The sequence below is a fragment of the Marmota marmota genome, unplaced genomic scaffold (assembly GCF_001458135.2).
Source record: "Marmota marmota marmota unplaced genomic scaffold, marMar, whole genome shotgun sequence".
Lineage (NCBI taxonomy): Eukaryota > Metazoa > Chordata > Mammalia > Rodentia > Sciuridae > Marmota > Marmota marmota.
In genome coordinates, this window is record NW_026000026.1 from 1,957,982 (window position 1) to 1,969,741 (window position 11,760).

The 11,760-nt window shown below is 61.2% G+C and overlaps 1 protein-coding gene across 1 annotated transcript in view; it reads right to left on the minus strand.

Annotated features, from left to right (window-relative positions):
- Cdh4 (cadherin 4) overlaps positions 1-11,760 on the minus strand; it is a 251,233-nt gene that overhangs the window by 63,247 nt on the left and 176,226 nt on the right. Inside the window, exons 4-5 of the mRNA XM_048810714.1 lie at positions 7,126-7,281; positions 1,474-1,618 (exon numbers count right to left, since the gene is read on the minus strand). Of these exons, the coding sequence (XP_048666671.1) occupies positions 1,474-1,618; positions 7,126-7,281 (301 nt within the window). The remainder of the gene's footprint in view (positions 1-1,473; positions 1,619-7,125; positions 7,282-11,760) is intronic.

An 11,760-nucleotide genomic window follows, 5' to 3' on the forward strand; every position in this document is an offset into this window, starting at 1 on the left:
CTGCCGGGGGGGGGGGGCAGGATGCTGCAGAAACCGTGGCACAGCCGTTCCCTCTCTCCGGGGACACTGGGCTCACCGCCCTCACAGTCCCCAAGACAATCAATCGAGAATGCGATTCCTGTTGAAACTGTGGCCCCCGGGACAGAGACCTTCCTGCCCCAGCGACACCATGGGTCCTCCCTGGGACCCAGCTGAGCAGGTGGCTTCTGAAGCTGGCCCCGCCTGCTCTGCGCGCCCTGGATGCCATCGCAGAAGTGGCCTCCGTGTGCTTCCGCAGAGGCCAGAGCCGACCTGCCTGTGGGCCTGTGGAGAGCAGGGCTGGGGTGGCCGGCTGAGACGCAGGACACCAGTGAAACCCCAAGTTCAGCTCCACGGGGAACCTTCCAAATGTAAGTCTGTCCCCCAGTTGCTTGGACAGCTCGTGTGGCCGTGTCCCCTGTGTTTCCAGTTGTCCTGGGAGCCTTGTGCTTCAGTGGCCACCTCCAGCAACCCTCGCAGAGGCCTTCTTAGTGACCTCATCGGCCCCTGCCCAACACAAGCGGGCAGTGCTGTTCTCACGGAGGACCCTCCCGCCCAGGAGGGAGCAGAGTGGGGGCTGGTCTTTCCACACAGAATGGGGTGTTGTTAACCCCCCCCCCCCCCGGCCAGAGCGCCTGCTGCAGGTCTGAACCAGCAGGTGGACTGGCTGAGACCACCTCCAGCAAGTTCCCTGGGGCCGCTGCCACCCGTGGGCCACACCACCGGTGGGCCACACAGCGGCAAACAGGGCCGCCAGCTGCTGACTGCTTCCCTGTGCTCCACCCCGCTGGCTGTGAGGCTCCACACTGCGGACGGGGAGAGGACGCCCACTTCCTGGTAGTCACAGGGACACCTGCTTAGTAAGGGCCTGTGGCACATGACCCAGCCGTCACCATCAGCTGTGCTACAGGGGAGCCTGAGGAGGGACAGGCCCTTGGGTCAGCTCTGAGGGGACAGGGGGCCCTGCTCATGGGCCCCCTCCTGGAGCTGGGGGAGCCTGGGCTGTTTCCTATTGTGTGTGGAGCCCAACCCCAAGTGGAGCCCAGGAGACCTCGGATGGCAGGTGTTGGCCTCCGGCTCCTTTCCTGCCCAAGGCCCTGCAGGAGCTCCCCGTCCCCGGCTCACCTGCAGCTGACCTCAGACCCCTGCTGGGTGCTGCTCCTCCCCAGGCTCCAGTCCCCAGCCCACAGGATCCCTGAAGAGGGGCCTTCCCGGTTGACAGTGTCCCCCTGACTCTACGCCCGGTTTCCTCCCACGCCCACGTCGCTGCGGTTCACGGTGCTGTCACCCCTTGGTCTGCACCCCGCTGCACCCTGAGGCCCGTGAGCCTGTCTGGTGCGCCCTGTCGGTGGGTGAGACCGTGGCACCCGCACAGTGGGAGGCCCTGAAGACCCGCCCCTGCCCGGCAGAGCCTGAGGGTCCCGTGCCGGCGGCTGTGTCTGAGCGGCGGCCCACCTGGCTTGGAGCCTTCATCCACGGAGCCGTTGTAGACCTGGTTCAGGAACTCGGGGCGGTTGTCATTCATGTCGATGACGTAGATGTACAGGTCGATGGGGTTCTCCACCTTGTTGCCGTTCATGTCCACGGCGTGGGCCCGGAGCTGGGGGCAACAGACACGTCAGAGCCACAGCCACCTCAGGGTACCCCGGCCCCGCCTGGGACGGTTCCCTGGGGACGGCCGCACTAGGGAGGCCTGACAGCAGAGGCAGCTGGGCAAGGGACGGAGGGCTTTGGTACATCCAGAAACTCCTCTGACTCTCAGTTCTCACCTCTGTGCAAATGTGGCCCAGAGCAGGAGCCGGGCTGCCTTCTGGAGTCTCTACTGGCCGAGACTTCCAGGGCCTCCTGGCTCTTCTCAGACTGTCCCCAGATGCCTGGGGTAGGTAGGGACCCCTTAGTGGGAGTTATGTCCCCACAGTGGCCACAGGAGGCCATTTATGCACAATAGAGTAAGGGGCTTAATGCCTGTTCCCGGGAGTCGGCCCTGGGTGGAGGCTGGGGAGAGGCACGGGACAGAGAGGACCCAGCCAAGTGAGGCTGGTTTGGGCGTCCACTGTAGGTCAGCCTAGACGGCTCACCCTGTCTGCTCCTGCTTGCATGTCGGTTCTAGGGCCTGGCCAGCACAGAAGTGGGAGACCAGAGCCGGCCCGGGGAGGGCTGGCTGGGAAGGTGCCTCTGCCGGGGAGATGCCCCAGGGGGCTTCTGCGGGAACTGTCTGGGAGGAAGAAAGGGAGGTCACCTGGACTTGGGCCGGAAGGCTGGGGGGCTGCTCAGACCCACACCTCGAGGTTTGGACCTGTTCATCCACTGGCTCAGTGAATTCCTGGACCTGGCTGGACCTTAGATTATTATGTCCGGGGTCTTCAGGCAGGAGAGGGGCTGGTGGGGCCATCAGGGACCTGGGATTTTAGGGGAGCACCAACACTTGGGCAGCAGAAGGGGTCAGCCCATCCATCTCGACACCAGAGCCACAATGGTCACACTGTGGTGACGCGACTCACATCTCTGCTGAAAGCAAGTCACCCCGCAATTGGACAGAGACTGGACAGAGAAGCACAGAAGTGCCCGTGGGGTTCTCCCCAGACCCCAGGACCAGGAGGAGGTGTGTCCCATGCCTGTGAAGGGGAGCACCACAGCTGACGGTGACGTGTGGGCGTCTGCGTTCGGTGCGGGTTCCGAGAGCCAGGAATGGATTTCACCTCTGAACTGTGTGTTCCAGGGGAGTCCAGAGCCTGGTTTTACCAGGAGCAGGCGTGTGTCCTAGGAGACGTGTCAGGGACGCGTCCCCGGAGCCTGCAGGCAGCCCTGCCAGGGGGGCTGGGCACACGCCAGGCCAGCTCCGCGTGGTCTTGGAAATCTTGGAATGCCACTTGGTCACGTTAGTTGCTGTCCCGGGGGCCACGGGCAGCCCACCCGCGTCATGCCCAGCAGGAGAAGGCTTCCCACAGTGCCTGGGCTCCTTTTGTCCCACTGGCCACGCAGTGTGCGCAGAGCAAAGGTACTTCTCCCGACCAAAGCCGCCTTCAGCTTCAGGAGCGCCCAGGAAAGCTCAGGAGCCAGCACAGTCCTCACCTCCCTGTCGGAGGCCCCTGGCTGTGGCTTCTCCTGGTCTGTCCTGAGGCGGGGTCACCCAGGGCTCGGGCTGGCCGTGCCTCCTGGGCAGGAGGGGGGACGACAAACATCCAGAGGAGCGGCCCAGCTTCCTGTCACTTGCAAACCCGGACATCGTGTGCAAGCAGAGTCTCCCAGGGCAGGCTGAGGAGGCCACTTTCCTGTCCCCAGTGGAGGTGACACTGGTGAATGCCGATGTGTAGGCTTGGTCACGCTGGAGAGGGAACGTGCCTGGGGACCGTGACGCCTGCTGACCCATGGCCTCGCAGCTGTCCCCACAGTGCTCTCCCCTTCTGGTCGTCCTCTCTTCTCCAAATCTGACCAGGGGTGAGCTTCCTCGGGGGCCACAGAACCCCAATGGCCCACGGCAGGTCGGGGCTCCTTGGAGACTCTTCCCCTTCAGCAGGTGCCTCAGCTCACCTCCCCGCCCACAGGCTTCCACAGGGCGGGCATGACTGCCATCCCTGTTCCGCAGGGGGAGGCCAGGCCAGGAGTGTAGGAACCCGCCAAGGTGACAGTGTGTGCCAGATTGAGTGTGTCTTCCTTATGGGGTCCTCAAATGAATCAGCTGGTCATTTTGCAAAACAAACATCTGAATGTTTACGTCCTGGTTTGCTGAGGTGACAGGTGTCCACAAGTGGCCAGCACATTCTCCAACTAGGGATCCAGTCACTTGTCCCTTGTCAGCTGAAGGGCCCAGGTGGCAATGGACAGGGTTCAAGGGCTCTGGGAGGTAGAGACTGCAGGGTGGCTTCATGAATGTCAGCTGCTGGTCCCAGAGGGGATTATGACGCCATCCCGCCTGGGGGTTGGGTTATGTCCTTGGCACAGTTGACCTGGAGGCAGGGTGGCCTGACCCACCCTCCACATGGGTCTTCTCAGCTGACCTGGTAGCGTGGGGGGACAGTGGTGGAGGCTTTGCTCCCTGTTGCTGTGCGGAAGCTTAGGCCCTTCAGGCCAAGCAAGGCAGGGGCCCTTGGAGGTGAGAGTGGCCCAGGTGGAGAGCCAGCAAGGACGTGGGGACATGGGTCCTGTGAGCCCAGGACTGGGAGTTTGCTGCTGGAGCCCTGAAGCCTGGAAGGCCCCAGGAGCGTCCAGGCCAGCTGGCACACTGACTTTGGCCTCATGAGACTCGAAGCAGGACCCTGGCCAGGCCCACCCCGCGTCTCACTACGTTTTAGGCACCAGGTTGGTGCTAATGTGTGGTGCAGCACAGAGACCGGCACCCCTCCTGCCTGCCTGCTCGGAGCTCTGATGGGCCACCAGGCCCTCGGGGGTGGAATCCTCAGGGTGGACTGGCATCCACAAGGAGGGCCACGCCAGCAGCAGGCTCCTTCGCTGTGAGATGCAGGGTCTGGGCAAAAAGGGACACCAGGTTTCAATCCAGAATTTGGCAAATGGTCCTAGGTGTTCCATTGTGGGCCGTGGTTCCCGCTGACCTGCTGACCCAGTGGGCCGAGGAGGATGGGCTCTGCGGCCAGAGCAGCCCTGCTTGACCTGTTTTCCTCACCTTGAAGGCGGGAAGAGAGGCGAAGGTGACGTCTGGGAGGCTTGGCCCTGTGCAGGAGGCTGCGTGCACGCTCGCAGGGGGCTTTGCTGCCATAAACCCTAAACCTCAGGGCAGTGGGAGGAGGCAGAGGGGACGTGTGTGTGACAGTGTCTGGCAGCGGCCCAGACACAGAGCCTACTGTGGGCAGCCTTCTTAGGCTTAGGGTGACCATTTCCTGCAGCTCAGCTGGTGGCATGTCACAGCCGGTGGACTGTCACCCTGGTTCTGTGGACGAGCCGGGCCACCACCATGGGGAGCACCCAGGGCCCTAGGCTACCGAGGCCAGGTCTCCTCCAGCCTGGCCCAGGGGGGTGTGGAGGCGCTCTCTGTGCATGTCGAGCTGTGCCAGGCCATGTAGGCCTCCGGACAGGCCAAGGGAGCAGAAGACCCTCAGGGGGTCACAGACTCCATCAGTCACCCTTGTCCCTTGGGGCCCACAAGTCGACTTCCAGGAGGTCCACTCTATGAAAATAGGGTCTTCAGTCCTTGGTGCCCTTGGTGGAGGATGGGCACAAGGGATGGCTCCAGACTGCTCTTGACCCAGAGTGGCCCATGGAGTGCCCAGGAGCCTGGCCCCTCTCCTCTCCCGGCAGGAGCAGAGGCCTGCAGGTTCTCAAGTCCTGCTCCGTGAGGTGACACCATCCTAATGCCACCTGAATGAGTATGGGCATGCAGAGCCAGCGTCACGCCCAAGACCTGAGACCACACGACTCTCCTGCTCAAAGGGCCCTGTGGGAGGCTCAGCACGACACTCTGATCTCACCCTCCTGAGATTCTTGATAGGTTCTGGACGAGGGGCCCTGCCTTTCGCTTTGTGCCAGGACATGGAATTCTGAAGCTGTCCTGGACACAGGAGGAGCAGAGTAGGATCCCTCCCTGCTCACCACTGTGGCCACACCAGGAGAGGCTGGAGGTTCCGAGGCCGGCCTCGCCTTGTGGGGAGGCTTTCTTTCAGTGGAAATTTCTCGGGATGTAGAGGGTAGGCTGAGAAGAGCCCAGGCTGCAGCTGGACGTCTGTAGCAGGAACACCGGCCTCACCAGGGCCCTGCCAAGGGCTACACCTCCTAGAGCAACTGAAGCAATTTTGCAGACACGTGACTGACAAGAACCACATTTCAGGGAGAAATCAAAGGGCCGCGGTGGAGGCCTGGGGTCAAGGCCTCCGGGAGAAGAGGAAGTTGGGGACTCTCTTGGCTGGACCTTCTTAGAGACCTCAGTGACTAAAATCAACCTGCTAATCCTGGAAAAGGTGAACTGAGTCAGAGTGGCCTCTTCATTGGCCTGTGTGGGACAAAGTGCTGTGACCAGGCTTCGGAGGTGACTGCTAGCCGGGGAGAGATGGCGGGCAGGCAGAGGGCTGAGCCACTGTGGGTGGTGGGGCTGTGCAGGGACCCGCAGTCCTGCTCACTGGGGGCAGGGGCCTGATTTCTCCCCACTCAGTGAAGGTCATAGGGCCCCCACGCCTAGTGGGACACCCTCTAGCCTGGGCACAGACCCTGGGTGCATTCTGGGGGCCTGTGTGCATGTGGGGGTGGAGGGCAGCAGGAGAGGATGGCTGGGGGTGGAGCATGGGCTGCATCCTCCTGAGCATGTCCATGGGGGCGTGTGGTGTTGAGAACAGCCAGGAGATTGGCGCTCCTCTTCTCCGGGTGACTTCACAGAGGGGCCCTGGGCCTCAGCAGTGAGCAGAGTCTTCCCTCTTGTTCCAAAGGGACACGGTGGCTTTCCTCCAGATGCCCTGGATTCCCAGGGAAATCTCTTTCTCCATCAGCTGATAAGACTGTCTTTCCCCTTCACCTCCTGTCCCTGACGAGAGGCAGAATCCAGACCATGTGCCTCCTGGGGCAGGTGCAGAGTTCCGCCTGGGAACTCTGGGGCACCATCTTTCTTAGGGGCTCTAGGCCAAGAAGGATTTGGGGCCTCTTCATCTCAGCCTAAGTAAGCTCCCCACAGCGGGACCACATCTATGCTGTTCATGTCTCCATGCCCGGCACCTGACCCAGGGCCAGTGCAGGACCTGACCCAGGGCTGGCACAGGGTCAGCGCTTGAGAAATGAGACCTGAATGGGTGGATTGGTGGGTGGATGGGGCATGGACGGGTGGATGGGGCATGGATGGGTGGATGGGGGATGGATGGTGGGGGATGGATGGATGGATGGGGGATGGGTGGTGGGGTATGGACGGGTGGATGGGAAATGGATGGACGGGTGGATGGACGTTTGGAGGAGTGGATGGGTGGTATATACATGGATATTTAGGCAGATGGGTGGATGGGCGAGTGGACAGGTAGCTGTGTGTGTGTGTAAATGAAGAGACAGGAGAGCTGAAGTGGGTAGATGGGAGGCAAAGTTGGAAGTTCGGAAGCTGCTGTCTGGGTCCAGTGAACTGGAGGGCGGCTCTCAGGTGCTGTGAGTGCGATGCTGACCACCCCCTCCCTGGACACTCACGTGGTAAGAGGCTCGCTCCTCCCGGTCCATGGGCCTCGTGACGTACATGCGTCCAGACATGGAGTCGATGCTGAAGACCTCCATGGGGGGCTGGTCGGCGCCCACGCCCGTGATGCTATACCGAATGGGAATGTCGTTGTCTTTGTCAGACCGGATCTGAGAGGGAGGACACAGGAAGGGTCAGCCTGCTGTGGGGACCGGGCTTCCCAGACACAGCCACCCTACCAGAGTGACTCGATGAATTTTAAGATACACCAGGGACCGCGGCTGATTTTCCATCTGCTCTGGGGACAGGAAGGACAGTCAGTGGTTAGTGTGTCCCATGGCCAGTCAGGTAATGGGAGGGTACAGCGTCTGGATGGGGAGTGTGGGATGCCTGGTGGAGAGCCACTCCTCAGATTGATTCCAACACCCCGAGGAGACCAGGCCGGGCACAGAGCAGGCGGAGGCCTGGGGAGAGGGTGTGTGGAGGCCGGGGGAGAGCCCCCTTGCTCCACAGAGGAGGCCCTGGGAGAGGGTCCTGGGAGGTGCCTCACAGTAGGACCTTGGTCACAGAGGGGTGACAGAAGGTGGTGGCCGAGCAGTGCTTGGCCAGGAACTGAGCGCTGACAGCCCTTGTCACTGTGATTACAGAGCTAAGTCAGCACAAAACCTTCCTCGGAGAAGCTGTGTTGTGTTGAAAAGCAGCCCAATGGGGCCTGGCCCCAATGCCAAGGTGAGACGGGGAGGAGAGCGTTGGGGCGGGGCCAGGGCCTGCGTTGGCACGGGGCACGGCCGTTTTATTTGAGACCAAATCGTTGGGCGAACAGAGACCTTTGGGAAGCAGAAAGGACAATGCAGAATTAAGAATTGTGTGTCTCTCACCAGTGACAGCAAATGTCTGTGAGGGCCGAGGGACGCGGGGACATGGCGCCATGGGCAGGAGTGCATCACCGCTAAGGGAGGTGCCTTGCTGGGGCTGTGAAAGCCGAGGTCCAGGGGGCGGCACCCCCAGGCTTGTGTTCAAGTTTGGCGACACCTTTGGAAAGCACCGCTCCTCAGGACCTCCAGGCTCAAGGGACCACGACAGCGTTCTGTGACCAGATGGACCTGAGGGACAATGTCGAAATGTTCCACAGAACAAATTGACCATGACTTTTTGCTGAAGCATTAAAATGAAAATTTAGTGGTAAAACTTAAAAAGAAGAACTTTTGTTCTGGAATAGCCACTCGGTCAAGTAGGACTCACAAGTGCTGTTTAAAAATATCCACGAAGCTCAGTCACAACTGGGAGACTCTCGCAGGGTGGAAGTCCGAGACGGCGTCCAGCCATGGCGCTCGCCCCAACGCACCCACACTCAGAAGAGAGCTACAGCAGGAGAAGGAAGGGACCACCTGGCTGCAGGAGGAAGGGACCTGGGGCGGGAGGCCGGAGCCCCACTGATGGTGGGCACCGTGGTGTCTGGGCCTGAAGAGCAGCAGGCCAGGAGCCAGCCGCGGGGCTTCTCAGGAAACTAACGCACATTTGCAACTTTATCTGGGTACCAGGGGCTGGACTTAGGGGTGCTTAACCACTCTGCCTCCACCCAGCCTTTTATTCTGAGACAAGGCCTAACTGAGTTGTGAGGCTGGCTCCACACTGAGGCCCCTCCGGCCTTAGCCTCCCAAGTCACTAGGATCACAGGTGAGCGTCATCAAGCCTGCCACCTCTGGTACCTTTACGAGGAAACCAAAGAGACTTTTAACACCCTGTTTTTTATATGTCACACAAGCACAACTGAGAAGCCTGATGACATTGACATGTTTTGAGACAATAGAAACAGACCCGGAGCCGTGAAGGGGGCGACAGACCTCATGTCGGCAGGAGGCTCCAGCCTGCGGGGCAGGGGCTTTCCCAGAGCAGAGAGAGAAGAGCAGCCTCTGGGTGTCACAGAGCCTGAGAGCCAGGACGTGCTGTCCCTCTGGGGCAGGGAGCCGGGCTGCGGGCCAACCCCAGGAGTGGTGGGAGGGGCCCCGACAGGCCCTGGAGCCCCTCACCTCCCGGGAGCAGGTCGGTCCCAGACGCACCTCTGCAGGGGAGACAGGCAAGGGCCGCAGCGGAGGCTGCAGAGGAATGTGATGACCATTCTTTCCTGTTCAAAGTGTTCCCCACACCGCAAGCCACACCCCAGGAAGCCCCCGCTCTTCGGAGGCAGACCCTGCAGGACCAGCTCTCCCTGTAGCTGTACCAGAGCCCTCCACTATGGGTAGAGGTGCCCCTGCCACCTGCCACCCCCCTCCACCCTGGAGGGCACCAGTCATGGCGACAGGAAGCAGAAGTCTTCACCTGGGAGTGAAAGGAGGCGGGTTCTGATGCTGGTCACGGTGAGTCTGCGGAGGAGGCGGCTGGGACACAGGGGCTGTGTGTGTGCTGTCATGGCATTTGCCCTCTGGTGTGTGCCCACCACCGGGCTTTGTGCCCACCAGCCTGGGCAGCACAAGCTCCAGCTGGGTCTGAATTGACCCCCTCCTCTGCAGGAGGCCACAGGGTAGTGTCCCCTCAGAGCCAGCCCGGCTGAGGCAGGGTGTTCTCCCCCTGTCCTCTGTGGGCGAGGCCCTAGGGAGTTTCACAAAGCTTTGGCCACCAGGCCACACAGGGCGAGTCTCGCCTGTGCCCGACTGTCCCTCTGTGGTGGGAGAGGGGAGCAGGAGGCTGTGACCCCCCAGGCAGGGCCTGTGGGCTGGTGTGTGTGACTGGGTTAGGATGAGGGCACAGAGGGCCTTGAGTGCTGCCGCCAGGTCACCCTGGACCCCAGGGACACGCGGAGCCAGGGGAACCTCGGAGGCAGGCAGGGCGCGCAGGAGGCCACCAGCCAGGGAAGACGGCGCTGCTCGCGGAGCTGCCACTGCCACGTCTTCAGGCCGAGCCCCGCCTTTCACGGGAAATTTAATCATACAACTGCTGAAAAGGACCTGCCACAACTTAAACAAGATTGTTTTGCACAGAAATCTCATTATGTTCTGACCACTGGGCCGCATTTGCTGAGTTCTTCAGGGCCGCTCGGCGCTGCCTTGTGACACACGAGGGCAGTGGGCCACGGTGGGCCGGCGTCTGCCCGGGTCTTGGCAAGGGCTCTCAAGTGCCCAGAATTCTCCCGCGGTTTTCCACGTGAGGAAGAAACACTGTGATGATTCACCGGATCAGGGGAGAGTGGTTTCCCCCTTGGTTTGTGTCTGGAAAGTGAGAAAAACATCACAGCAGTGTGCGGGGGCGGGGGCGCCAGGAAGGAGGAGCGCAGCCGGCGTTCCCATCACACTCCGGGCTTTATGGTGCCACCGAGAATCGCCCTCTTTTGCATTTGTTATTAAAGGACAGAACAGATGGCGAAAGGTTGGTTTAAAGTGATGTCTGCATTAAAATAACGTATGGCGGCCTGTGATCATGCCCGCCCAGGGCGCCTGTGAGGCCGGCTCTGTCCTTGGGAAAGGCTGGTGGAGGGGTTCCGGCAGGACCAGCTGAGCAGGAGCGGGTGCTGGATCCCACAGGAGGCCGAAGCTGACAAGACCCCCGTGTGTGGCCCTGCACCTGGTGTCCACCAGAGACCTCACCTGTCGGGGGAGACCCTCGGCCTTGAGCAGGCAGTCAGCAACTGCCCCATGCAGGGCCAGAGGGGCTGCAGGACCACACGGCCTGCCTGGCAGGTCACCTGCTACAGGCTACAGCTGTCTACCAAAGGGACACCCCTAGTGACAAACATGCAGACCGTGTGAGGGACGGGGCCTGGAGCACCTTGGAGGAGGTCAGGTCCACCCTGAGCCATTTGCTCATGTTCACTGCCTTGCACAGTTCCTGGGCCCACAGAAGCATGCACACACACACACACACACACACACGCAGTCCAACAGAAGCACACACAAATGTACACAAACCCAACACATGCGCACACATAAACATGCACACACACAGCAAATAAAGAATACAACACACACACTTCACAGAAACACGCAAACACAAACATGCCCACATGAACACACACAGACACCTAACACAGCACAAAGACTCCCACAAACACACAGGTACACACCCACACGTGTGTGCCCACCGTGGCTCCCCCTCCCTGGGCTGCCTCCTGGAGGAGGGCTGGCCTGCGGTTCTGCCACCGTGGTCCCCCCTGGTCCCCCCTGCATTTCCAAAGGTGCCTTCACACTCCTGCTCAGGTCTCCCGCCAGGACCTTGTTCTGAGGACTTTGTCTTAAGCCCGAGGCTTTCTCCTTGCACCATGTTAAACCCTGAGGTCCCAGGGAGACAGTGCACAGCTCTCCTTTCTGTCACCTGTCGATTCTTGGGTGGCCTGCAGCAGAGCCTCCTCTCCTCCTGCTCCAGGTGCAGGCTGCGGGCGCTGGCTCTCCTTCCTCCCTCCTGGCCGGGCCGAGAGGGGCGATTTTGTCTTAAGCCCTGACTCTGCTGGAGCCCAGAGGCAAGGCTCAGCCAGGTCTCACGGTGACGGTCGCTCCTGGTCTTGGCTCTCATGCTGCCAGGGCACCAGGTTTTCCAGGGTTCTGTGACTGTGCTCCTGCTCTGCAGGGACGGCTCCCTCCCTGCCTCCCTCCTCCTGCCTCCCTCCTCCTGCCTCCCTTCCCCACCTCCCTTCCCCACCTCCTGTCTCTTATACACAT